General features: G+C 46.4%; 1 protein-coding gene across 3 annotated transcripts; it reads right to left on the reverse strand.

Moving 5' to 3' along the window:
• Window positions 1–753: 753 nt before the first annotated feature.
• On the reverse strand, window positions 754–26,224 carry LOC136576936 (ran GTPase-activating protein 1-like). 3 transcript variants are annotated; one of them, XM_066576582.1, is made up of 6 exons: window positions 26,153–26,224; window positions 23,124–23,243; window positions 15,352–15,467; window positions 3,046–3,098; window positions 2,385–2,470; window positions 754–2,302 (listed from the first exon to the last, which is right to left on the reverse strand). In XM_066576582.1, exons 3-6 carry the CDS (start codon window positions 15,378–15,380, stop codon window positions 1,856–1,858), a joined length of 615 nt encoding a protein of 204 aa, XP_066432679.1. In that variant the 5' UTR covers window positions 15,381–15,467; window positions 23,124–23,243; window positions 26,153–26,224; the 3' UTR covers window positions 754–1,855. The 3 variants fall into 3 exon arrangements, with proteins under 3 accessions (XP_066432679.1, XP_066432680.1, XP_066432681.1); XM_066576583.1 differs by lacking the exon at window positions 26,153–26,224 and adding an exon at window positions 23,505–23,656; XM_066576584.1 differs by lacking the exons at window positions 23,124–23,243; window positions 26,153–26,224 and adding an exon at window positions 19,417–19,466.
• Window positions 26,225–27,360: the final 1,136 nt, after the last annotated feature.

The raw sequence follows: 27,360 nt of genomic DNA on the forward strand, positions 1-27,360 counted from the left end.
GGGCCCCATCTACAAGGAATTAAAGATTTCATAAATGTTACAAATGGAAATGTTTATACGGTTAATTTGCTGTAGAACTAAACAGGAGCTGTAACTTCTATGTGGACCTTGTAGAATTAAAGGGTAGCTGTCACCTTCTATAAGCACCATAAACTAAGTATGATGCTTATAGGACAGGTCCCGCGGAGTCCCGGGATGTAATGTTTATACTTACCAGGCTCCCCAGGAAGTCAATGCTCCATCTATCAGCGTGACTCTTCATTCAGTCTGTGTGCGCATTCCCATAGAGAACAGTGGAGCGCGTGCGACAGCGCGGGAATGGGGAGTATATACATTACATCCCCGGACTCCGCCGGACCCGTCCTATAAGAATGTGTCTCAGTTTATGGTGCTTATAGGAAGGGTCAAGTTCTCCCTAAACAGTTTTTATGAGATGGGAATAATGGGTCTGACTGGGCATGAGCTGCGATATCAGATGCAACACATTGACAAGAGCTGCACTGTATCCAGATAAAAAGGCCCCTTTTACCCAAATCTCACACATTTCTTTCTTACTAGTATAAACGAGACGGCACACAGGATATATTTCTAAGGTTGTTTATTTCCAGTATATACTTTTATTATATCGCTAGTATTATTACACGGTTTTCCTATCACTGTTGTTATAATATCACTAGTTTTATCATTCTACTACTATTATTCCATCACTATTATTACTATTATGTTATTGTTACTCTAACGCTATTATGTTGTAGATAAAGCTATCAGACTACTGCTACAATCATTAGACCATTTTTTACCCGATCACTAGTATTATAAGGTTACTCCTATTATCAGTGTACTATGTTGTTCTATTACTAATTCTAAGATGCCTATCCCTAACATTGTTGATCCAGAAGAAGGCGAAAAACCCTGGACACATTCAGCCAATTGGTGACCAGGGAAAAATTCCTTCTTGACCCCGGGAAAAGGCAATCGGTCCTAGAACCCCGCATCAAATCCCTTCCTACTATTATTGGTGATATTATTATTTTTATTATTCTACTATTAATTTATTATTGTTACTATAATTACTATTATAAAGATTATTATTACATTATTACTATTATAAAAATTATAATATAATATTATTTTAAGAGTATTATTACTATTGTTCCATTACTGCTATTATGACTCATCACTATTATAATATTATAAGCCATATACACTTCTATTATATTATCATTTTAAGAGTATTATTACTATTGTTTCTTATTACTAATATTACACTATTACATGTATACTAATATTATTAATACTACCCCTAACATTATTAATCCAGAAGAAGGCGAAAAAACCCTGGACACATTCAGCCAATTGGTGAACAGGGAAAAATTCCTTCTTAACCCCGAGAAAAGGCGATCGGTCCTAGAACCCCGGATCAAAGCCTCTAGAGGAATTAACAAAATTCCTAACTGTTATTATATTATAAATACTATTTTATTATCATTTTAAGAGTAATACTACTATTGTTTCTTATTACTAATATTACACTGTTATTACATGTATACTAATATTATACTGTGCCTAACCCTAACATTGTTGATCCAGAAGAAGGCGAAAAAACCCTGGACACATTCAGCCAATTGGTGACCAGGGAAAAATTCCTTCTTGACCCCGGGAAAAGGCGATCGGTCCTAGAACCCCGCATCAAATCCCTTCCTACTATTATTGGTGATCTTATTATTTTTATTATTCTACTATTAATTTATTTTTGTTACTATAATTACTATTATAAAGATTATTATTATATTATTATTACTATTGCTGATGTTACTGCAATAGTTCAGAGGTGGAGGGTTCTTCGCAGGATCGTTCACATGATGTTCTTCTTGCCCCACATGCGGGGGCTGCCATGGTGGATGGAGCGCTGCCTGATCCTGCTTCTTCCCAGTGACATGTCCTGAATCCCTCTCAGTGGCTCAGATGGAACCTCACTGCTGGATTCCCGGTCCTCTTCTTCCTCATCCTCAAGATCTTCTTCCTCTCTTTCCTCCTCCTCTACTTCCTCATCCTGAATGTTATTATCGTCTTCCTCTCCTTCCTTTTCCTTCTTCTCCTCTACTTCCTCATCCTCAATGTTCTCCTCATTTTCTTCCTTCTTTTCTTCCTCATCTTCATCCTCCAGCCCCTCACATAGCATGCGAGCGATGGCTGCTCTGGCTCGCAGTGCCAACTCTGCCTTTGTTGGTCTTGGTCTGATGACTTCTTTAATAGTTGGCAGATATTGTCTCTGGGCTTCTGGGTTTGTTGGCATGAGGCGCTTAAAAGAGAGTGGGTCAGTAAATTGTGTGCTCAGGTGACTACATATATACATGTCCATGATAGCTGGCACGTTTACTCACCTCCTTCTTGAAGAGAGGGGACGGCAGGAGTTGCATACATTTCGTCACCAGTCGGTACTCCTCCGCCGACGTGACGCTGGCATAAGCTGAAGAGAGAACAAGCAGATAATGAGCCCAATCATGAATGTAGAGGAAGAGGCACAAAACTGACCAATATATGTAACCTGCTCACTGCTCAGAGTGTGACGTATAAAGGTCAGTTAGCAGCCATCCGTTCTCTCTATCTCCACCCTGTACTACATGGTCACCAGTTTCAATATCCAAACCGGCTGCAATTACCGATCCCCAGGACAATATGCTTTAGAGAAGTGGTTGTCCAGGTGGGCAATTTCTTACAATCTGAGCCCACCACTAAGGTCAAGTTCACAACTGCTGTGTGCCTTGTGTCCTCACTGCATCAATCAATAAATGTGCCAAACGTATCCATCAGGATCCACTCACCCAACAGAGACCAAAAGAGCCTCCCTTCAGCCTCTGTTGGGTCAGTAGATCTCAGTACCATTTTTGAGTCATGGAATCGTATGGTAAACAACACAACTCAATATACACCTATACAAGAGAAATCTATATATACCACCCTGTATATGTTTTATTAAAGTGGGAGCCTCTAAGCTACATATCCCAGGGTATTCCTATACATCGGAAGGTATTCCAGTCTTACCTGATCCAAAGCCGAGGCTGCTAATCTCTGTAGACCACATTGTTTCTGATAATCTGCATCACATCCAAAGCACAAAGAAAAAAGTGGTGAGAAAAGTTCTTCCGGCACAAGTTACTATATGTAATGTGTAACCAAACCCCCGGGCCGGCAGTGGGGTTAGTGCTGTGGTCTTACTGCACTGGGGTGAAATTGACTAAACCCCCTGCATACCAGTATATTTGGGGTAAGTCGACGGACAGCACATGGCCCGTTATAGGGCTATGAGCACATGTACATTGACAGATTTTCACACAGATCAATCATCTGTGGCAAAAAAAACTCATTACATGCTGTTTTCCTGTCCATATCACAGACATGAAATAGCATATGCCAATGCATGTAGGTGTGCTGTGCCCGTTTACATCGGATAGCACATGGACAGCGTGCTGTCTAATGCACGTAGTACCTGAGTCTCTTGGATGTAACTATCATTCATAGCTAGTGTGTGCCTTTCCTTCAGACAACATCTGCATTGAGTTTGTATCTTTTTCCTCAATAGGCAGGCTGTTAAAATATAGTATAATACAATACCATAATATTGCATTATACTGTATGAGCGATCAGAAATCCGCAAGTTCACTTTACCCCACTTAGAAATTTAGAGCTATGCTGCATATACAGTACATATATACACAGAGAGCTATGCTGCATATACAGTACATATATACACAGAGAGCTATGCTGCATATACAGTACATATATACATACAGAGCTATGCTGCATATACAGTACATATATACACAGAGCTATGCTGCATATACAGTTCATATATACACAGAGAGCTATGCTGCATATACAGTACATATATACACACAGAGCTATGCTGCATATACAGTTCATATATACACACAGAGCTATGCTGCATATACAGTACATATATACACACAGAGCTATGCTGCATATACAGTACATATATACACAGAGAGCTATGCTGCATATACAGTACATATATACACAGAGAGCTATGCTGCATATACAGTACATATATACACAGAGCTATGCTGCATATACAGTACATATATACACAGAGCTATGCTGCATATACAGTACATATATACACAGAGAGCTATGCTGCATATACAGTACATATATACACAGAGCTATGCTGCATATACAGTATATATACACACAGAGCTATGCTGCATATACAGTACATATATACACACAGAGCTATGCTGCATATACAGTACATATATACACAAAGCTATGCTGCATATACAGTACATATATACACAGAGCTATGCTGCATATACAGTACATATATACACAGAGCTATGCTGCATATACAGTTCATATATACACACAGAGCTATGCTGCATATACAGTACATATACACACAGAGCTTTGCTGCATATACAGTACTCATACACAGAGCTATGCTGCATATACAGAGTACTCATATCCAAAGAGCTATGCTGCATATACAGAGTACTCATATACACACAGAGCTATGCTGCACATACAGAGTACTCATATCCACAGAGCTATGCTGCATATACAGAGTACTCATATCCACAGAGAGCTATGCTGCATATACAGAGTACTCATATCCACAGAGAGCTATGCTGCACATACAGAGTACTCATATCCACAGAGAGCTATGCTGCACATACAGAGTACTCATATCCACAGAGAGCTATGCTGCATATACAGAGTACTCATATCCACAGAGAGCTATGCTGCATATACAGAGTACTCATATCCACAGAGAGCTATGCTGCATATACAGAGTACTCATATCCACAGAGAGCTATGCTGCATATACAGAGTACTCATATCCACAGAGAGCTATGCTGCATATACAGAGTACTCATATATACACAGAGCTATGCTGCATATACAGAGTGTATATATACACATATATACACAGAGCTATGCTGCATATACAGTACTCATATACACAAAGCTATGCTGCATTTACAGTACATATACACAGAGCTTTGCTGCATATACAGTACATATACACACAGAGCTTTGCTGCATATACAGTACATATATACACAGAGCTATGCTGCATATACAGTACATATATACACAGAGCTATGCTGCATATACAGTTCATATATACACACAGAGCTATGCTGCATATACAGTACATATACACACAGAGCTATGCTGCATATACAGTACATATACACACAGAGCTATGCTGCATATACAGAGTACTCATATCCAAAGAGCTATGCTGCATATACAGAGTACTCATATACACACAGAGCTATGCTGCACATACAGAGTACTCATATCCACAGAGCTATGCTGCATATACAGAGTACTCATATCCACAGAGAGCTATGCTGCATATACAGAGTACTCATATCCACAGAGAGCTATGCTGCATATACAGAGTACTCATATCCACAGAGAGCTATGCTGCATATACAGAGTACTCATATCCACAGAGAGCTATGCTGCATATACAGAGTACTCATATCCACAGAGAGCTATGCTGCACATACAGAGTACTCATATCCACAGAGAGCTATGCTGCATATACAGAGTACTCATATCCACAGAGAGCTATGCTGCATATACAGAGTACTCATATCCACAGAGAGCTATGCTGCATATACAGAGTACTCATATCCACAGAGAGCTATGCTGCATATACAGAGTACTCATATCCACAGAGAGCTATGCTGCATATACAGAGTACTCATATATACACAGAGCTATGCTGCATATACAGAGTGTATATATACACATATATACACAGAGCTATGCTGCATATACAGTACTCATATACACAAAGCTATGCTGCATTTACAGTACATATACACAGAGCTTTGCTGCATATACAGTACATATACACACAGAGCTTTGCTGCATATACAGTACTCATACACAGAGCTATGCTGCATTTACAGAGTACTCATATCCAAAGAGCTATGCTGCATATACAGAGTACTCATATACACACAGAGCTATGCTGCATATACAGAGTACTCATATCCACAGAGCTATGCTGCATATACAGAGTACTCATATCCACAGAGAGCTATGCTGCATATACAGAGTACTCATATATACACAGAGCTTTGCTGCATATACAGTACTCATACACAGAGCTATGCTGCATTTACAGAGTACTCATATCCAAAGAGCTATGCTGCATAACAGAGTACTCATATACACACAGAGCTTTGCTGCATATACAGAGTACTCATATCCATAGAGCTATGCTGCATATACAGAGTACTCATATATACACAGAGCTATGCTGCATATACAGTACTCATATACACAAAGCTATGCTGCATATACAGAGTACTCATATACACACAGAGCTATGCTGCATATACAGAGTACTCATATACACACAGAGCTATGCTGCATATACAGAGTACTCATACATAGAGCTATGCTGCATATACAGAGTACTCATATACACAGAGCTATGCTGTATATACAGAGTACTCATATATACACAGAGCTATGCTGCATATACAGAGTACTCATATATACACAGAGCTATGCTGCATATACAGAGTACTCATATATACACAGAGCTATGCTGCATATACAGAGTACATATATACACAGAGCTACGCTGCATATAGAGTACTCATATATACACAGAGCTATGCTGCATATACAGTACTCATACACAGAGCTATGCTGCATATACAGTACTCATATATACACAGAGCTATGCTGCATATACAGAGTACATATATACACAGAGCTATGCTGCATATACAGAGTACTCATATACACACAAAGCTATGCTGCATATACAGAGTACTCATATACACACAGAGCTATGCTGCATATACAGAGTACTCATATACACACAGAGCTATGCTGCATATACAGTACATATATACACAGAGCTATGCTGCATATACAGTACATATATACACACAGAGCTATGCTGCATATACAGTACATATATACACACAGAGCTATGCTGCATATACAGAGTACATATATACACAGAGCTATGCTGCATATACAGAGTACTCATATACACACAGAGCTATGCTGCATATACAGAGTACTCATATACAAAGAGCTATGCTGTATATACAGTACTTATTTCAGTTTTTCAGGACATTATTTGGTACATTAACCGGTAACATTAACAACTATAACTCGTCCCACAAGAAAAAAAAGGGACAAAAAAAATATATGACCGTTGCGACTCTTAGAAGGCGGAGACATAAAACATGAAAATGAAGAGGCAAATAATGTCTGTGTCCTCAAGGGGTTAAAGATGGGTTCCTGCTCTGTAAGGGTGCGTTCACAAGAGCGTATATCGGCTCGGTTTTCAGGCCGAGCCAATATACGTCCTACTCATCTGCAGGGGGGGGGGGGAGCCTGGAAGAGCCAGGAGCAGGAACTGAGGCTCCCGCCCCCTCTCTACCCCTCTGCAGTATTTTCAATGGGAGGAGGCAGAACGGGGTGGGGCTAAGGTCCGCGAATTAGCCCCGCCTCCGCCCCGCCTCTCTTCATTGCAAATAGTGCAGACGGGTAGAGAGGGGGCGGGAGCTCAGTTCCTGCTCCTGGCTCTTCCATCCTCCCTCCCCTTGCACATGAGGACAACGTATATCGGCTCGGCGTGAAAACCGAGCCGATATACGTTCGTGTGAATGCACCCTAAGACTGAGTGACCCTGTATTACATGACGCCCAGTTATTTACATGAGCACCATGTAGTGCTACACTAATCCTGCTGGGGGCAGTCACCTGGTGATAGCTGCAGGATCCATGTAATCAACTGATCACCAGCAGGTCTGCGCTATGAAAGGAGGGAACCCTGTGAATGGCACTAGGGGGCGTTATCCTCATATAATCAGATCATGTTAGTATACAGGACCCCCACTGTTGTCGGAGTAGGAGAGCTCAATGCCAATTGATTTAAGGAGGTTCATGAGCTCCATAGCGCCCTCAGAAGTTTAGAGAAAGTGACTGCGACCCCCTGTTCATAAGCAAGCGCTGTGATTGACTGGCACTGTAGCTTTATGGTTAGTGTAGCACCACCCGCAAGGCGATTCATTATGGGCATCTCAAAGCAGCCATAGGCCCGCGCCCAGGGTAATGGCTCCAAATTGGCATTAGAACACAGTGCGGCCGGTGGTGCTGCAGCTGAACCCCAGGGGTGTAACACCTTACGGGGCCTGAAAACTGAAAGCATTGTCGGAAGGGAGCTGATGACAGATCAGCTGTCAGAGGTGGTACAACAGTGAACGGGAGCCTCCATGCCCAACCGTATCACATCTTCTATGAAAGCTGGAGCAACAGGGCACTAGAGAGTCCATGCCAGCCCGTATCACATCTTGCATCCAAGCAAAAGGTGGCCCTGCTTAGCACTAGAGCATCCATGCCCCCCGGTATCAAATCTTGTATCCAAGCTAAAGGCGGTGAAACAGGCTACTAGAGCCACCTTCCCCTTCTCCCACCCCCGTATCACATCTTATATGAAAGCTGGAGGGTCCCAGCAGGGCACTAGAGATTCCATGCCCGCTCGTATCACATCCTGAATCTAAGCAAGAGGTGGCCCAACTTGGCACTACAGCATCCATGCCCCACCACACCGTAGCACATCTTGTATCCAAGCTAGAGGCGGTACAGCAGGGTACCAGAGCCTCCACGCCTGTCTATAGGGCATCTCGTTTCCAAGCTAGACACTGGACCAGGATTATAGATGTAAACCGACACCTAGTTACATTGTGAGCCTCGTGTGGCGCAGAGCATTAGGGCAGTGGCCGTGCATGCTCTCGCTCACGACCTGAAGTATGCAGGTTCAAACCCCGCATAGGCCAGGTAGCCGGTTCAGGGTCGACTCAGCCTTCCATCCTTCCGAGGTCGGTGCAATGAGTACCCAGCTTGCTGGGGGGGTAGAGTGACAGCTGAGGGCATACCATCATGTATTCCGGTGGATTTCTGCGCAGCGCGCTCTACTTTTTACCTTAGTGGCCTAGGCTTTGTACCAGACCCCACCCTCTGGCCTCTGTATTCAATTGACCACTCATTTCACATCCTTTTACTCTAACTAGAGAAGAATTCAAAACCAACAAAACTTAAATCGTCACCGCACAACATAGTTCCGTTACACACTGCAATTTCCCTGCCACACTCCCGTGGACGTCCATTTAACCCAACAGTTTGTATATATAGAAGACCAGAGAAAATCATTACAGGCCTCTTACATTCTGCACATGGCGCCAAGGCGCCATTTCTACCCGCAACCCGAACGCTGCACTGCCCACCAAGCTGTTAGCCACCAAAAACGTAGGTGGCTATGGGTGACGCTGACCCTCACCTGGGTTGACTCGCCGGGCCTCGCAGCTCCACTGCCGCACCCCCTTGCCTTTGTGAGGGTCGACCCATAGTACCGCCCAATCGTGACTGTAAACCTGAGCACTATTTCTATGCCGCCAACCGCAGAGTCTTTGCCCTCAGGGAGACGCGCGCATTTTACTTATCACAACAGAACGCAAAATTCCGGCCGAAATCTTAGCTCCGCGTGCTGAAAACCCTGAAAGAGCCAACCGAAATTAACCGCTAGGAGATTGCCATTGGAAAAACAGTGGCTTTGTCACCTGCCTATCCGCTTATTCCACCAGCTCCTTTGCATACGTCACTAAGCAAGCGCTGTGATTGACTGGCACTGTAGCTTTATGGTTAGTGTAGCACCACCCGCAAGGCGATTCATTATGGGCATCTCAAAGCAGCCATAGGCCCGCGCCCAGGGTAATGGCTCCAAATTGGCATTAGAACACAGTGCGGCCGGTGGTGCTGCAGCTGAACCCCAGGGGTGTAACACCTTACGGGGCCTGAAAACTGAAAGCATTGTCGGAAGGGAGCTGATGAAAGCTCAGCTGTCAGAGGTGGTACAACAGTGAACGGGAGCCTCCATGCCCAACCGTATCACATCTTCTATGAAAGCTGGAGCAACAGGGCACTAGAGAGTCCATGCCAGCCCGTATCACATCTTGCATCCAAGCAAAAGGTGGCCCTGCTTAGCACTAGAGCATCCATGCCCCCCGGTATCAAATCTTGTATCCAAGCTAAAGGCGGTGAAACAGGCTACTAGAGCCACCTTCCCCTTCTCCCACCCCCGTATCACATCTTATATGAAAGCTGGAGTGTCCCAGCAGGGCACTAGAGATTCCATGCCCGCTCGTATCACATCCTGAATCTAAGCAAGAGGTGGCCCAACTTGGCACTACAGCATCCATGCCCCACCACACCGTAGCACATCTTGTATCCAAGCTAGAGGCGGTACAGCAGGGTACCAGAGCCTCCATGCCTGTCTATATGGCATCTCGTTTCCAAAGCTAGACACTGGACCAGGATTATAGATGTAAACCGACACCTAGTTACATTGTGAGCCTCGTGTGGCGCAGAGCATTAGGGCAGTGGCCGTGCATGCTCTCGCTCACGACCTGAAGTATGCAGGTTCAAACCCCGCATAGGCCAGGTAGCCGGTTCAGGGTCGACTCAGCCTTCCATCCTTCCGAGGTCGGTGCAATAAGTACCCAGCTTGCTGGGGGGGTAGAGTGGCAGCTGAGGGCATACCATTATGTGTTTCGGTGGATTTCTGCGCAGCGCGCTCTACTTTTTACCTTAGTGGCCTAGGCTTTGTACCAGACCCCTACCATCATGTGTTCCGGTGGATTTCTGCGCAGCGCCCTCTACTTTTTACCTTAGTGGCCTAGGCTTTGTACCAGACCCCACCCACCCTCTGGCCTCTGTATTCAGTTAACCACTCATTTCACATCCTTTTACTCTAACTAGAGAAGAATTCAAAACCAACAAAATCTTAAATCGTCACCGCACAACATAGTTCCGTTACACACTGCAATTTCCCTGCCACACTCCTGTGGACGTCCATTTAACCCAACAGTTTGTATATATAGAAGACCAGAGAAAATCATTACAGGCCTCTTACATTCTGCACATGGTGCCAAGGCGCCATTTCTACCCGCAACCCGAACGCTGCACTGCCCACCAAGCTGTTAGCCACCAAAAACGTAGGTGGCTATGGGTGACGCTGACCCTCACCTGGGTTGGCTCGCCGGGCCTCGCAGCTCCACTGCCGCACCCCCTCGCCTTTGTGGCGGTCGACCCATAGTACCGCCCAATCGTGACTGTAAACCTGAGCACTATTTCTATGCCGCCAACCGCAGAGTCTTTGCCCTCAGGGAGACGTGCGCATTTTACTTATCACAACAGAACGCAAAATTCCGGCCGAAATGTTAGCTCCGCGTGCTGAAAACCCTGAAAGAGCCAACCGAAATTAACCATGAGGAGATTGCCATTGGAAAAACAGTGGCTTTGTCACCTGCCTATCCGCTTATTCCACCAGCTCCTTTGCGTACGTCACTAAGCAAGCTCTGTGATTGACTGGCACTGTAGCTTTACGGTTAGTGTAGCACCACCCGCAAGGCGATTCATTATGGGCATCTCAAAGGAGGTTTTGAATTTGTATCTACAAACTCCTCAAATCGCGCCTTTCTATGGGCTACCTAAGGTACATAAAGGTTTGGCGCCACTGAAAGGTAGACCCATAGTGTTGGTGATCGTCATTCTGACCCAAGGAAGTAGCAAGTATCTGGATATTATCCTGAGACCGTTTGTTGAGGCATTACCAGCTTATACGAGAGATACCACGGATGTACTCAAACGGCTGGAAGGCATATAATCACCGGATACGAAGCTGGCGAGTTTGGATGTAGAATCCCTCTACAGCTCTATCTCCCACTCAGGCGAACTGCAAGCTGTGCAATTCTTTTTGAACCAGAGAGGTACACATCTAACATAGTAAGAGTATCCAGCTCACTCAGATTAAGACCCAACTCAGAGCATTTTTTTCCTGCTCTGGATAGAAAAAAAAACAAAACAAACAAACTTGTGCCAGCGTAACTTTCTTAAGAACAGTGAAACATCCTTGGTCCAAATGGAACAGTCAAATTTATTAGTAGGAATCAAGGACAAGCCTTTCCTCATTACTGCCTGCTCAACCTCTGACCCTTCAGGATACATTGATGATCTGTAAATCATCTTTCATGGCTGGGGGTGCAGAGTGCGATTGCCTCTCATGAGAATTGATCAGACTTCTCACGGGGGAATACCTATTGACCGCTATTCAGGAAACCCCATGCCACCGCGATTCCTCAACACATATTTCAAAATTAGTGGGTCTAAAAACTATGCTCCATTTGAGTTAAATCTTCCCCTACCACGCATTCTGGGTATAGTGCCACCCCTACCCCTAGGTCTCTCTGGGTAGGACCCTCTTTAGACTACTCATTACCAGAGATCACAGAGATCCCTATTGCACTGAAGAGGTTTCCGTTCCCTCAGATATCCAGTATACTTTTCTATTGCAGGTTTGAGTGTTTTCTCCTTTTTCTCATCTTCTGTCTCTCCTGAGAACCCCAGGGTATCCTTAATCATTTCCTCTAAGCTCTTACTCTTCTTTTCTAGATTTATCTTCTCTTCCTCTAATAATAGATTTATGAGCCTAAAAGAGCTTTCAGTGGCCTCTTTCTCCCACCGTGTCATGAAGGGACCCGTTCTTAGTTTTGGTGGTGGCAAAATGTGAACCCTCAGCCCGTGAGGTACTATTTTGTGTTCTAAATAGTTGGTCAGCCCCTGCACCTCCCACCATGACCTTATACATTCCTTATAGGGCCTAGTTAAATAAAAACTCTGCGCTGCGTTTTTTTTAACTGTGTATTGTTTTCTTGTTTTTGGGGGGCTCTCTACTGGGAACCCCTTTTTTACCCTGCAGCTCTCCCTATGTTTAGGGGATTTGAGATCGGTGACTTCAGAAAGGAACAACAGGACCTTGTGGCGCACATTCCATTTGTTTTTTTATAGGGCCTAGTGAGATTCTTAAAGGCATAATTAATCAAAGTAGCTTGAGTATGTATATCCAGATCTTTATTCGAGAAAACTAATTTGGCCTCTAATAGCCAGGGGGCAGTATTGATGCTCCCTGACAGAAAACCTGCCATTTCAATTATAAGCAAATCACCGCGGCAGAAAGGTCCTTATAACAACTATTCCATCACCGAGAAGAACAGAAAAAATGTATTTTTTTCAAATATAACCATTAATAATATTCCTTAAAAACAAGGTGTGCACATATAATATTCCACATGTGTCTCCAATACAGAGAGATCACACATAATCCTAAATAAAGATCCTACAGATCACGGGTGAGATCACCTTCAGGGCAATGTATATAGATGAATCACCAATATTGGTAATCATTATGGAAGTCCCCAGCAAAGTATCAAGTGTATCCTTTCCTTTATCAAGTTCTTAAATGTTCTCCTGTGCTTGGTGCATACACTTTTATACTGCCTCCTATGTACAAGAATATAACTTCTATAATACTGCCCCCTATGTACAAGAATATAACTACTATAATACTGCCTCCTATGTACAAGAATATAACTTCTATAATACTGCCCCCTATGTACAAGAATATAACTACTATAATACTGCCCACCTATGTACAAGAATATAACTACTATAATACTGCCCACTATGTACAAGAATATAACTACTATAATACTGCCCCCTATGTACAAGAATATAACTACTATAATACTGCCCCCTATGTACAAGAATATAACTACTATAATACTGCCCCCTATGTACAAGAATATAACTTCTATAATACTGCCCCCTATGTACAAGAATATAACTACTATAATACTGCCCCCTATGTACAAGAATATAACTACTACAATACTGCCCCCTATGTACAAGAATATAACTACTATAATACTGCTCCTCTGTACAAGAATATAACTACTATAATACTGCTCCCTATGTACAAGAATATAACTACTATAATACTGCTCCTCTGTACAAGAATATAACTTCTATAATACTGCCCCCTATGTACAAGAATATAACTACTACAATACTGCCTCCTATGTACCAGAATATAACTACTATAATACTGCCTCCTGTGTACAAGAATATAACTACTATAATACTGCCCATATGTACAAGAATATAACTACTATAATACTGCCCATATGTACAAGAATATAACTACTATAATACTGCCCACCTATGTACAAGAATATAACTACTATAATACTGCCCACCTATGTACAAGAATATAACTACTATAATACTGTCCCCTATGTACAAGAATATAACTACTATAATACTGCCCCCTATGTACCAGAATATAACTACTATAATACTGCCTCCTATGTACCAGAATATAACTACTATAATACTGCCTCCTATGTACAAGAATATAACTACTATAATACTGCCTCCTATGTACCAAAATTTAACTACTATAATACTGCCCATATGTACAAGAATATAACTACTATAATACTGCCCATATGTACAAGAATATAACTACTATAATACTGCCCCCTATGTACAAGAATATAACTATTATAATACTGCCCCCTATGTACAAGAATATAACTACTATAATACTGCCCCCTATGTACAAGAATATAACTACTATAATACTGCCCCCTATGTACAAGAATATAACTACTATAATACTGCCCATATGTACAAGAATATAACTACTATAATACTGCCCCCTATGTACAAGAATATAACTACTATAATACTGCCCCCTATGTACAAGAATATAACTACTATAATACTGCCCCCTATGTACAAGAATATAACTGCTATAATACTGCCTCCTGTGTACAAGAATATAACTACTACAATACTGCCCCCTATGTACAAGAATATAACTACTATAATACTGCCCCCTATGTACAAGAATATAACTACTATAATACTGCCCCCTATGTACAAGAATATAACTACTATAATACTGCCCCCTATGTACAAGAATATAACTACTATAATACTGCCCCCTATGTACAAGAATATAACTACTATAATACTGCCCCCTATGTACAAGAATATAACTACTATAATACTGCCCCCTATGTACAAGAATATAACTACTATAATACTGCCCCCTATGTACAAGAATATAACTACTATAATACTGCTCCTATGTACATGAATACAACTACTATAATACTGCCTCCTATGCACAAGAATATAACTACTATAATACTGCCCCCCTATGTACAATAATATACCTACTATAATACTGCTCCTATGTACAAGAATATAACTACTAGAATACATTAAAAACCCCATTGATTTACATTGGGCCAGTCGGACCTACGTTTTTCACAGATATATTAGGTGCACGTCTTTTTTTGGTGTGTAATACGCACCATTACAATCTATGGGTGCAGTAAATAGTGAATGTGCATGTTATATTACTTCATGGACTCACCTGAATAAGGCTGCACATTCACCCCCCATTTCTGTGGGTCCAAGCTGTACGCTTCCAAAGCCCTCTTCTGGCACAGCCTCTTCAACTCATCCACGTGCTCCGTGCCGCCATAGTACCTGTCAGTAGAGGCAGGAGAGAACATGAGACCCTCTTTTGGTGTCCTAGTGTAGTATAGCGCCTGCTAGAGGAGCTTCACACAAGGTGTAAATTTTGCACAATTTCTGAACAGAAGATCCACAGCATTTCCAGTCTGAGCCGCGTGGATGAGATGTAAACCTCTTCCACATGGTGCATAAAGATCTGCACAAGTCAGTACAGAACTGATATGTGGTGCGGTTTTAAGTCCGCAGCATGTCAGCTTATACTGTGGATATTCAGTATGAATTCCACCCCTTCAAATGAGGCTGTGAAAAACACACCAAAATCCACGTGTTGCGTGTATGGCGACATTGATTCTTGTGCCAACTGCACTAAAATCTGCAGCGCCAGCTGAACAATCATACTAACAATTGTTCGTCTTCATGCAATCATCTGCCGTGTGTGAACGCAGTGATGAAGCGCTGATCACAATGCTTTGTCGACCAGCACAGGTTACAAGTAGCCAAGAATTGGCCGATGGAAGAACTCCCTAACGCAGGGTTTGTTGCACAGGAATCACATAACCCGAATAGCGCTGTATGCAGAAAACAGCAAGAGACTGTCTGGAACAGACATTTTTGTTGCAGAAGTCTTCATACCCTTCATGTAAAGCAGCTCTAACACTCAATATGAGGGGCTCCTAGTTGGGTCTCTCTGGGATGGGGGATTGTCTAAGGCAGTGGTCCCCAACCTTTTTGGCACCAGGGACCGGCTTCAAGCAAGACCAGTTTTACAAGGCCCGTAAGGGTTGGGCAGGACATGGGCGGGGCTTTGGTTATATGGGGCGGGGTTATGAAGGGGGTTGGAGTTTAGTGCATTCTTATTTAATTATGACATTTAGAATGTCCTGGCAGTACACACATAGGGCAGTATATAATCTATCCCCCCCCAGCACACAGATAGGGCAGCATATAATTTATCTCCCCCCTCAGTAATAGACAGCCCGCACCCCTCAGTTATTAGCAGCCCCTCCCCCAGTAATAAGCAGGCCCCCCCCCCATAAGCAGGTCCCCCAGTAATAGACAGCGCCGCCCCCTACCATGTAATAAGTAGCCCACACGCCATCCAATAATAAGCAGCCCCCCCAGTAATAAGCAGCCCCCCCGCAGTAATAAGCAGCCCCCCCCAGTAATAAGCAGCCCCCCCCAGTAATAAGCAGCCCCTTCCCCTGTAATAAGCAGGTCCCCCCCCCCAGTAATAAGCAGGCCCCCCCAGTAATAGGCAGCCCCTTCCCCTGTAATAGGCAGCCCCTTCCCCTGTAATAAGTAGCCCCCCCCCCCGGTAATAAGCAGCCGCCCAAGTAAGCAACCCCCCCCCCAGTAATAGGCAGCCCCCGGTAGTAATAGGCAGCCCCGCGTAATAGACAGCCCCCCCAGTAAGAAACCCCCCCAGTAATAAGCAGGTCCCCACCCCAGTAATAAGCAGCCCCGCGTAATAGGCAGCCCCCCCAGTAATAAGCAGGTCCCCCCCCCCAGTAATGGGCAGCCCCTTCCCAGTAATAAGCAGGTCCCCCCCCCAGTAATGGGCAGGTCCCCCTTCCCAGTAATGGGCAGGTCCCCCCCTTCCCAGTAATGGGCAGGTCCCCCCCTTCCCAGTAATGAGCAGGTCCCCCCCTTCCCAGTAATGAGCAGGTCCCCCCTTCCCAGTAATGGGCAGGTCCCCCCTTCCCAGTAATGGGCAGGTCGCCCCCTTCCCAGTAATGGGCAGGTCGCCCCCTTCCCAGTAATGGGCAGGCCCCCCCTTCCCAGTAATGGGCAGGTCGCCCCCTTCCCAGTAATGGGCAGGCCCCCCCTTCCCAGTAATGGGCAGGCCCCCCCTTCCCAGTAATGGGCAGGTCCCCCCCTTCCCAGTAATGGGCAGGTCCCCCCCTTCCCAGTAATGGGCAGGTCCCCCCCTTCCCAGTAATGGGCAGGTCCCCCCCTTCCCAGTAATGGGCAGGTCCCCCCCTTCCCAGTAATGGGCAGGTCCCCCCCTTCCCAGTAATGGGCAGGTCCCCCCCTTCCCAGTAATGGGCAGGTCCCCCCCTTCCCAGTAATGGGCAGGTCCCCCCCTTCCCAGTAATGGGCAGGTCCCCCCCTTCCCAGTAATGGGCAGGTCCCCCCCTTCCCAGTAATGGGCAGGTCCCCCCCTTCCCAGTAATGGGCAGGTCCCCCCCTTCCCAGTAATGGGCAGGTCCCCCCTTCCCAGTAATGGGCAGGTCCCCCCTTCCCAGTAATGGGCAGGTCCCCCCCTTCCCAGTAATGGGCAGGTCCCCCCCTTCCCAGTAATGGGCAGGTCCCCCCCTTCCCAGTAATGGGCAGGTCCCCCCCTTCCCAGTAATGGGCAGGTCCCCCCCTTCCCAGTAATGGGCAGGTCCCCCCCTTCCCAGTAATGGGCAGGTCCCCCCCTTCCCAGTAATGGGCAGGTCCCCCCCTTCCCAGTAATGGGCAGGTCCCCCCCTTCCCAGTAATGGGCAGGTCCCCCCCTTCCCAGTAATGGGCAGGTCCCCCCCCTTCCCAGTAATGGGCAGGTCCCCCCTTCCCAGTAATGGGCAGCCCCCACCCCCCAGTAATAGGCAGCCCCCCCATAATATGCAGCACCCCTCCCTCCCGTAATAGGCAGCCCCCCCAGTAGTAAGCAGCCCCCGCAGTAATAGGCACCCCCCCCCCCGCAATTCTAAGCAGCCCCCCAACCCATATACTTACTACAGCGTCGCTCTCTGTCTGCTTGCTCTGACGTCAGTGTGCAGCCCGGAACGCTTCCTCCCCGAGTCCTCTCCTGCGGAACTAATGAGCAGGGGACTCGGGGAGGAGAATCCTGGCTGTACACTGAGGTCAGTGTGCGCCGGGATCAGCGCGATTACCAGCGGGGAGCTGCGGCACCCCCGCTGGTAATCGCTTCAGTTCTCAGCGGCGTTGGCACGCTGCGGGCCACATGACACAAGGCAGCGGGCCGGATTCGGGCCTCGGGCCTTGTGTTTAGAGCAAAAGTTCCCGACGGTGCCGCGGACCGGCGCTAAACACACAACGGCCCGGCCGCGGTCCGGTGGTTCGGGACCCCTGGTCTAAGGGATCTCACACAAGGGCACCCTCTCTACAGGGGTTGTCCCAAGATATAGGCTTATCTCCTTATTCACAGGATAGAGGATAAGTGTCTGATCAGTGAGAGTCTGACTTCTGGGATCTGCAGAGATCACAAAAACAGAGGGGACTGAGGCTTCCCATAAGAACGGTGTAGCAGTCGCGCACACGCCCTGCTAGCCTCAGCAGCCCACATGCTTGATCGCTGCTCCATTCATACAGTGGGGGACACAAGACCTGCATTTTCATGATAGGCAGGGGTCCGAGAATTTAGAACCCCCACCAATCAGACATTTATCACCTATCCCGTGGATAGGAGACAAGTTTGTAACTTGGGACCGTCCATGGAAGTCAATACTGTGTACAGCAGCAATAACCTTCTCTATTATACAGGCAGTTTGTCTGCTGCCACCACCAAGGCTTTCTGTAAGAACACAGTTAAGTAACATTACGGGTGTTTTCACATCTGCGCTGGGGATTCCAATGTCCTCCTCTGTTTGGGAAACAGAAAAGAAGAAACCCCGCAGCCCAAGGGGTCCGCCTGTGGATATGAACCAAACAGTGTCGGGCGGACCCCATTGACTATAATGGGGTCTGTCCACTTTCCGCCCAGCTACCCAGTTTTGCAACCACATCTGTGAGGACACCTCCGTCTGGAGGTCCTGATGCAGACATGAAACCACCCTTAGAATGTGTCTTGTATTAGTCCATGACTATACAAATTCTAGGAAAAACATAACACCAAGGATACCAGACACACACTGCAGTTGGCATTTCCTTTAAAGGCCTGGTCCTCATCATAACGGACACGTCCCTATGTGATCAGCCCTGCCCATTATGATGAGATGCACTGGTGTCACCCACTCACCTCTGTCCTGGGTAACCCTCCGAATACTTGTTGTTCATACAGGAGCCCAGAGCGTGCAAAACTGCACAGCTGGCAAAGTCCTCGGAGGCGATGAGCTCCAGCCCGTAGCGCTGCCGCTGCTTCTCGAAGCCCGGGGTGGAACAACCTGGTACTGATGTTCTGCTGCATTCCTTGGGCATTCTGATGCCGTTCCATATATACCTTCTGATCCGGCTCTCCAGCACTTTCAGTTTTCTTCTCCAATGATGAAACTGAACACTGGAAATGACAACTCCGATGTAACCCAGCCTAATCCAGCGGACATTCTCATAATTCAGCCCCTCGTAGCCTGGAAATATGATAATCTAGCAAAGGGCAAGAATACTCCCATCCAAGGCCAATAGGAATCTACCTGATTGTCAGACAGCCGGACCGTCTGTGAGGGAAGTGTAGCCAGCCCTATATAAGTGACCAGGCCACACTGTAGTTTCTGCACAGTGCCAGGTGAGGGCGCTGTGGGACATGGATAAGCAGTGAAGGGGACACAGTGCTAGATCAGTGCTGCAGTCACTTCATCCACCAGCGAGGAGCCCAGAGATGGTAAAGTGCCGACCTACATTACCAACATATCACCTGTGTATAATATAGGAATACTCCCTTAAACCGACCCTCCAGCCCTGGACAGACGGCCGAGCCGCTATGACTATCTGATGCACGTGTGTGTTAGTATGCAGCCGCAGTCTAAGGATGCGCTCACATGTGTGTTAGTATGCAGCCGCAGTCTAAGGATGTGCTCACATGTGTGTTAGTATGCAGCCGCAGTCTAAGGATGTGCTCACATGTGTGTTAGTATGCAGCCGCAGTCTAAGGATGCGCTCACGTGTGTTAGTATGCAGCCGCAGTCTAAGGATGCGCTCACATGTGTGTTAGTATGCAGCCGCAGTCTAAGGATGCGCTCACATGTGTGTTAGTATGCAGCCGCAGTCTAAGGATGCGCTCACATGTGCGTTAGTATGCAGCCGCAGTCTAAGGATGTGCTCACATGTGTGTTAGTATGCAGCCGCAGTCTAAGGATGTGCTCACATGTGCGTTAGTATGTAGCCGCAGTCTAAGGATGTGCTCACATGTGTGTTAGTATGCAGCCGCAGTCTAAGGATGTGCTCACATGTGCGTTAGTATGCAGCCGCAGTCTAAGGATGCGCTCACATGTGCGTTAGTATGCAGCCGCAGTCTAAGGATGCGCTCACATGTGTGTTAGTATGCAGCCGCAGTCTAAGGATGCGCTCACATGTGTGTTAGTATGCAGCCGCAGTCTAAGGATGCGCTCACATGTGTGTTAGTATGCAGCCGCAGTCTAAGGATGTGCTCACATGTGTGTTAGTATGCAGCCGCAGTCTAAGGATGTGCTCACATGTGTGTTAGTATGCAGCCGCAGTCTAAGGATGTGCTCACACGTGTGTTAGTATGCAGCCGCAGTCTAAGGATGTGCTCACATGTGTGTTAGTATGCAGCCGCAGTCTAAGGATGTGCTCACATGTGTGTTAGTATGCAGCCGCAGTCTAAGGATGTGCTCACATGTGTGTTAGTATGTAGCCGCAGTCTAAGGATGTGCTCACATGTGTGTTAGTATGCAGCCGCAGTCTAAGGATGTGCTCACATGTGTGTTAGTATGCAGCCGCAGTCTAAGGATGTGCTCACATGTGCGTTAGTATGCAGCCGCAGTCTAAGGATGTGCTCACATGTGCGTTAGTATGCAGCCGCAGTCTAAGGGCTCATGTCCACGGGGAAAATAAGAATTAAAATCCGCAGCGGATTTTAACTCTTCTCCCGCGCGCGGATCCGCACCCCATAGGGATGCATTGACCACCCGCGGGGTAGATAAATACCCGCGGATCGTCAATAAAAGTGATTTAAAAAAAAATGGAGCATGAAAAAATCTGGACCATGCTCCATTTTCATGCGGGTCTCCCGAGGGGACGGCTCCCGCGGGCTTCTATTGAAGCCTATGGAAGCCGTCCGGATCCGCGGGACACAAAAATCATATTTTACTTACACGCTCCGGTTCTTCTCTTCGGCGCCGCGCCATCTTCTCTCAGTCGCGGCCGGATCATTTTGCTTCCGCCCGGCGCATGCGCGGGGCACGTCACCGACGTCATCATGCACATCCGCTGAGCCGAAGAATGAAGATCCGGCCGCGACGAGAGAAGATGACGCCGCCGCGCAGAGAAGAAACGGAGCGGATGGGAGGTAAGTTTATTCTCATTTATTGTTATTTTCAGCGCTCATGTCCGCGGGGCAGGAGGGACCCGCTGCAGATTCTACATGTAGAATCCGTAGCGGGCCCGATTTTCCCCGTGGACATGAGTCCTAAGGATGTGCTCACATGTGTGTTAGTATGCAGACGCAGTCTAAGGATGTGCTCACATGTGTAGTTGTTCACACCAGAAGTCAACCAAAATGACGAAAAAATGGTAGAAACTGAACCCGTCCTTTAGTCTACCCTTTATGAGCCTCACCTGGTTTGGGTTTCAAAATGCACATCCAAACCTCCAGGTGTGAATGAAGACATCCTGAGACACTGCATGCTGCTCTGACTGGTCAGCGCTGCTCCCGTGGACAACACTGGCCAATCACAGCAGGTGTAGTGTTTTAGACTACCGATGTGTACTAATTCACAGTGTGCAGCAGACAGTCAGAGAACCGGTGCGGCCATCTTTGTTTGTCTAGGACTGGAGGGTCACTTTAAGGAGGGTTACATCTAGCTTTAGTTTCCCCACTGAGGCTAGTTTCACACAGCTGAGCGATATTTCGGGCAAAGAAGCTCGTCCCGATATCATGCTTGTGCGATGTCCCCGCGGATGCTAGGCGTTTTGTGTCAAAACCGCCTCCCATGACTTCAGTACAGTCGCGATCCAATGGGAAACCTTGTATCGCACGCTGTGTGATCTTTCTGGCCCCATTGAAAACAACGGGTGAGGCGTTCCGAGGGAACACCCAAATATAGGACAGCAGGAAAGGAGAGCAAAATAAAAAAAGTATGTATATTACCCCGGGTCAAAAGAACGTAGTTCATAGTCGTGCAAGATTTGTGCGTCTCGCAATACGTGATTTTCTCACCCATGTGAAGGCAGCCTGAATGACACAAAGACCTCCAATACTGTGGAGTGTAACACGGCATAATGCAGGTTTCCATGACATGCAGAATCCATGGAAAGCTGGATGACAACTGCGAAGGCCAACATAATAGATTCCATTAGTGGTCAGCGCCCAGCATCTATTACCCGATGTAGGGAACCAAGATACCTTGGAGTCTTGGATGTGCAGCTCATTCTTTAAGACCCTTTTACATGGGAACACACATTTGTCAGAAGGTTTATCTCCCCGATCATCGGCCCGCCTGAATGCGCCCCAATCAGCTGATGAACATTCAAAACGCTCGCTCACCGGCTGACTGGATCTTTCATGGGGGCATAAAAATGCTCATTCGTTGGCAGGACATCCTCCGTGTAATTAGGGGGGCGGCTGCTGACAAGAGCTGCTGCTGGTGAAGGATGATCAATATTAGTGACCGGTCGTCCCAATACTAGTGATCCTCCGTACCGCGAGCGGCAGAACGAGGACTGATCGGCAGCTATACTGTCAGTCGCTCATTACAACCAGCAGAGGATCCGTCTTCCGTGTAGAAGCGCCTATAGTGCAGTGAGAGCGGAGCGTCTCGTATGTCTTACCTCTGGATCACCTGTTTCAGGAGGTTCCAGGACCATCTGGTTATGAGATGCCCACAGATCGGCATGCCCACCATTCATCACCGGGGAGTCGGCCATCATCCTGCCTCAGATACTTCACCCCTGGAACAAAAACACAGTTTTAATCCGGCACCATTTCAAGATCTTTGCTTGCTGTTAATGAATCAAAGCATTCTTGTTTACTCCCAGAGTTGTATCCGGTCTGGGTAATCCTCTGCAAAGCCGGACCAAACAACCAGATACCGAGCTCTGAGGGCACAAGGCAAAGCGCTCTTTAACGCTGCAGGGTGCCGGCTGTTTATTACAGCTGACATCCGCCGATAATAGCTGCAATCAGCCACGCGGCTGATTGGCGCTATTTACCCTTTAAATGCCCTGAACGATGTTCGTTGGTCCCTTATTGCCCCCCTTCCCTCAATGAGATCGCAGGGAGCCGTGTGGGTGTCATGGTAGCTGGAGGTCTTCTGAAAGGACCCAGGGCTGTGTTCACAGAATGCCTATCAAGCCATCCCTGAGGGGAGGCCAGATCACAGTATGATGTAAAGCATCACCAGCTGTGGTCCCCTGTGGGGGCTAAAAAGAAAAAAATGTAAAAAAAAAAAGTTTCTCATTTTTTTAAATAAAGTGATAAAGTAAAAAAAAACAAAACAGACTTTTACCATATTTACAATAAAAACCTAAGTAATAAAACAAAAATACATATCTGTTATCGCTGCGTCTGTAAAAGTCGGATCTATTAAAGTAACACATTATTTATGTTGCATGGTAAAAGTCTGAAATAAAAAAAAACCTACAGAATGTCAGAAATCCGCATGTATGTATTCCAAGACGGCACCATCGCAAACTACAGGATGTACCGCACAAAATGAGCCCTCGGACAACGGCGTCGACGGAAAAATAAAAAAGTTACGGCTGTCAGAAGACTGTGGCAGAAAACGATTTTAAAAAATTAAATGTCTGGGAAAAAAAACATAAAAGTACTACAGCAAAAAAAAACAAACAAAAACAAAACCTCGCAGTCATCTTACTGACCCATAAAATAAAGTTATGTCATTTTTGTGCCACAGAAACAAGACAAACCAGAAGATGGCGGAATGTAGGCTTTCTGTTTTCATTTTACTCCATTTAGAAATTCTTTAAAAAAATTTCAGTACATTAACCCCTTCCCGCTCCAGGACGTACATTTACGTCCTGGAGTGTCCGGGTATGTATGCAGAGAGGGCGCGGGGGGCAACCTCTCTGCATACAGCGCTGGCATCAGCTGTTTACTACAGCTGACACCCGCAGGCAATAGCCGCAATCAGCTGTTTGGCCGATTGCGGCTATTAACCAATTAAATGCCGCTGTCAATTTTGACAGTGGCATTTAAAGCCCCCGAACGCTGTTCGGGGGTCCCATACAGCCCCCCCGCGGTGAGATCGTGGGAGACGTGCAGATGTCATGGCTGCCAGGGGCCTTCTGAAAGGCCCCAGGGCTGCCTTGAGAGACAGCCTATTAAGCCATCCCCGTGGGGTGGCTTGATAGGCTGTCTGTCAGAATGCAGTATGACGTAATGCTATTGCATATTGTAGTCCCCCAGGGGGACTTAAAAGTAAAGTGAAAAAAAGAGCAATGAAGTTTTTTTAATAGTAACAAAAAAAAAAAAGTTATAAAAGTTTAAATCACCCCCCTTTTGCCATATCTAGAATTAAAACGTGTAAATAATAAAATAAAAATACATATTTGGTATCGCCGCGTCCGTAAAAGTCCATTCTATCAATGTAGCACATTATTTACCCCGCATGGTGAACGTCGTCTGAAAAAAAAATAAAGAACCCCAGAAATGCACTTTTTCAGTCACCCTGTATCCCCCCCAAAAAAACGCAATAAAAAGCGATCAAAAAGTCGTATGCATCCCGAATTAGTACTAACGGAAACTACAGGACATCCCGCAAAAAACGAGCCATCGCTGTACTATGTCATCGGAAAAATAAAAAAGTTATCGCGCGCGCAAAATGACCGCAGAAAATAATTGAAAAAAAATTTAATGTCTTTGGAAAAAAAAAATAACCCATCCAAGTTTGGTATCGCAGTAATCGTACCGACCCATAGAATGAAGCTATCAGGTCACTTGTGTTGCCGTTTGTGCTCCGTAGAAACAAGACGCACTAAAAGATGGCGGAATGTCGGTTTTTTTTTTCATTTTACTCCACTTAGAATTTTTAAAAAGTTTTTCAGTACATTATATGGTACATTAAATAGCACCATTGAAAAATACAACTCGTCCCGCAAAAAACAAGCCCTCCTACAGCGACGGCGATGGATAAATAAAGGAGTTACGATTTTTTTAAGGGGGGTGAAAAAACGTAAATGGAAAAAAAAGGGCGGCGTCATGAAGGGGTTAAATAGAACCACTGAAAAATACAACAAGTCCCGCAAAAAACAATCATAAGCGAAGGCGATGGGTAAATAAAGGAGTTACGATTTTTTTTATTCTTTTTTTTAAAGGGGAGGAAAAAACTAAAAAGTGTTAAAAACAGAGCGGCATACTTAATGGGTTAAGGGGCACGATGGGACCAACCTTCATACCCGCTGCGGCTCACCAGCAATCACACAACTGAACTGTACCATAAACTAAATCCATAAGACAAGCCCCGTCCACCTGGGCAGAGGCCGACCTCCTCCCCCCTTCCTGACAGCACCTGCCTGCCCGGAAAGAGGCCGAACACCCTACGACAAACCCCGGCCGCCGGGGCAGAGGCCGACCTGCCTCCCCCCTGACAACCCGCATCCGCCGCGGCTGGAGCAGATCTCCCTCCGCCGGGGCCGACCTCCCTCCCCCGACAACCCCCGCCCGCAGCTCCTCCCGGGTGTTATATGTGGTCTCATCCTTCACGTGTGAATACCACCTCACGTGACCCTACTGACAGCCAAATTTATATCACAGTGCGACTGGCCCGCGCACCCCTCAGTGCCCCCAGCTCTTCTGTGGACCCCCTGGCTGCCCCCCGTAACCCTCCCGGGTCACTCACCTCTCCGCCGCCCCGTGTCTGCTCCCGGCCGCACGACCTTCTCTCTCACGCCGTACAACCCGGCACACAGACTGACAACCCTAGCTGGGCGCCGAAAACTCACTGTCCAATCATCTAGAGGCTCATGCAGCGATTGACCAATCACTGTCAAGTATTCCTTCTCACCAGCCAATGAGAGGACGGTAAATTTCACGCGGGAAAACGCAGTTTCTATCAAAGTGACAGACGGGATGAACGAGGGAGAATGTGAGAGAGTGATAAATCTCCTGCTGTCCATGCAGGGGCCCCGACAGCTGCAGCACAGGGGGGCCACAGCAGGACACCATGTGCAGGATATTACCTCAGAAAGGCCCTCTAATGGCAGAAGAGGGCAGGACATTGCTGGACTAGCAATCCCTCCCCCCAGCGTCTGGTCACTGTGTATTACGTCTGCAGTTTGTGGGTGTAATACGCAGGTCCGATCTCCCATAGACTTTACTGTGACTCACACTGCAGGAGAAATACGTGCGCAAAAACATCATGGCGCGCCGCATCTTGGCACACTAACCACCAACACAGGGTACGGGGCATGGCGGCACACAAGTACCCATGTCACTGCATACCTCCTCGCACACAGCTAACTGCGCCCGTGAGAGAGGCCTTAGGCCATGTTCACACGCAGCGGATTTGCCGTGGATGTTCCACATGGCCCCTCGCACTGACAATCATCCACACGCCGGGGACAAGATCCGCCGCGGACATTGACCTGCGGAGGGGATTGTGGGTCCGCCGAATGCCAATTATAGCGCCGGATTGTGCGCCGATTCACCTCGTCAGATGGGGGTGAATTCTGCACTAAAATCCTCACCAAATGTTGTGCCTTCTGATGCGTATTTTCCCCTGCGGATCGGCTGCGGACATTCCACCGCAAATCCGTGCCGTGCGGACATCGCCTTAATGTGCGCAGTGTTACTATGTATTGTACCCCACTCCCAGGGCTTTGGTCCCATTGCAAGACCGGATTCACACCAGTATGTGTTTTTGCGGAATGAAAATTGCGTATTTACACGCGCAACTGCCAAATTAATGTGCGCCAAATATTTTCATTTCCTGCGCTGATGCACAGAAAAATAGAGCATGCTGTGTGTTTGCGTGCACAAAATACGCACTTGTGCGCAAACCCAGTGACATCAACGGGTTCTATTTTCTGCATATTGCACGCACAAAAG

Source organism: Eleutherodactylus coqui, chromosome 8 (genome assembly GCF_035609145.1).
Source record: "Eleutherodactylus coqui strain aEleCoq1 chromosome 8, aEleCoq1.hap1, whole genome shotgun sequence".
Classification (NCBI taxonomy): Eukaryota; Metazoa; Chordata; class Amphibia; order Anura; family Eleutherodactylidae; genus Eleutherodactylus; species Eleutherodactylus coqui.

Coding starts and splice junctions, on each gene's coding strand:
- LOC136576936 (XM_066576582.1), bottom strand. CDS start 15,380: ATGGGGGGTGAATGTGCAGCCTTATTCAG. Junction 3,099..15,351: donor GAATGTGCAGCCTTATTCAG/GTGAGTCCATGA, acceptor GATGTGATGCAG/ATTATCAGAAACAATGTGGT. Junction 2,303..2,384: donor CCCCTCTCTTCAAGAAGGAG/GTGAGTAAACGT, acceptor CTCTCTTTTAAG/CGCCTCATGCCAACAAACCC.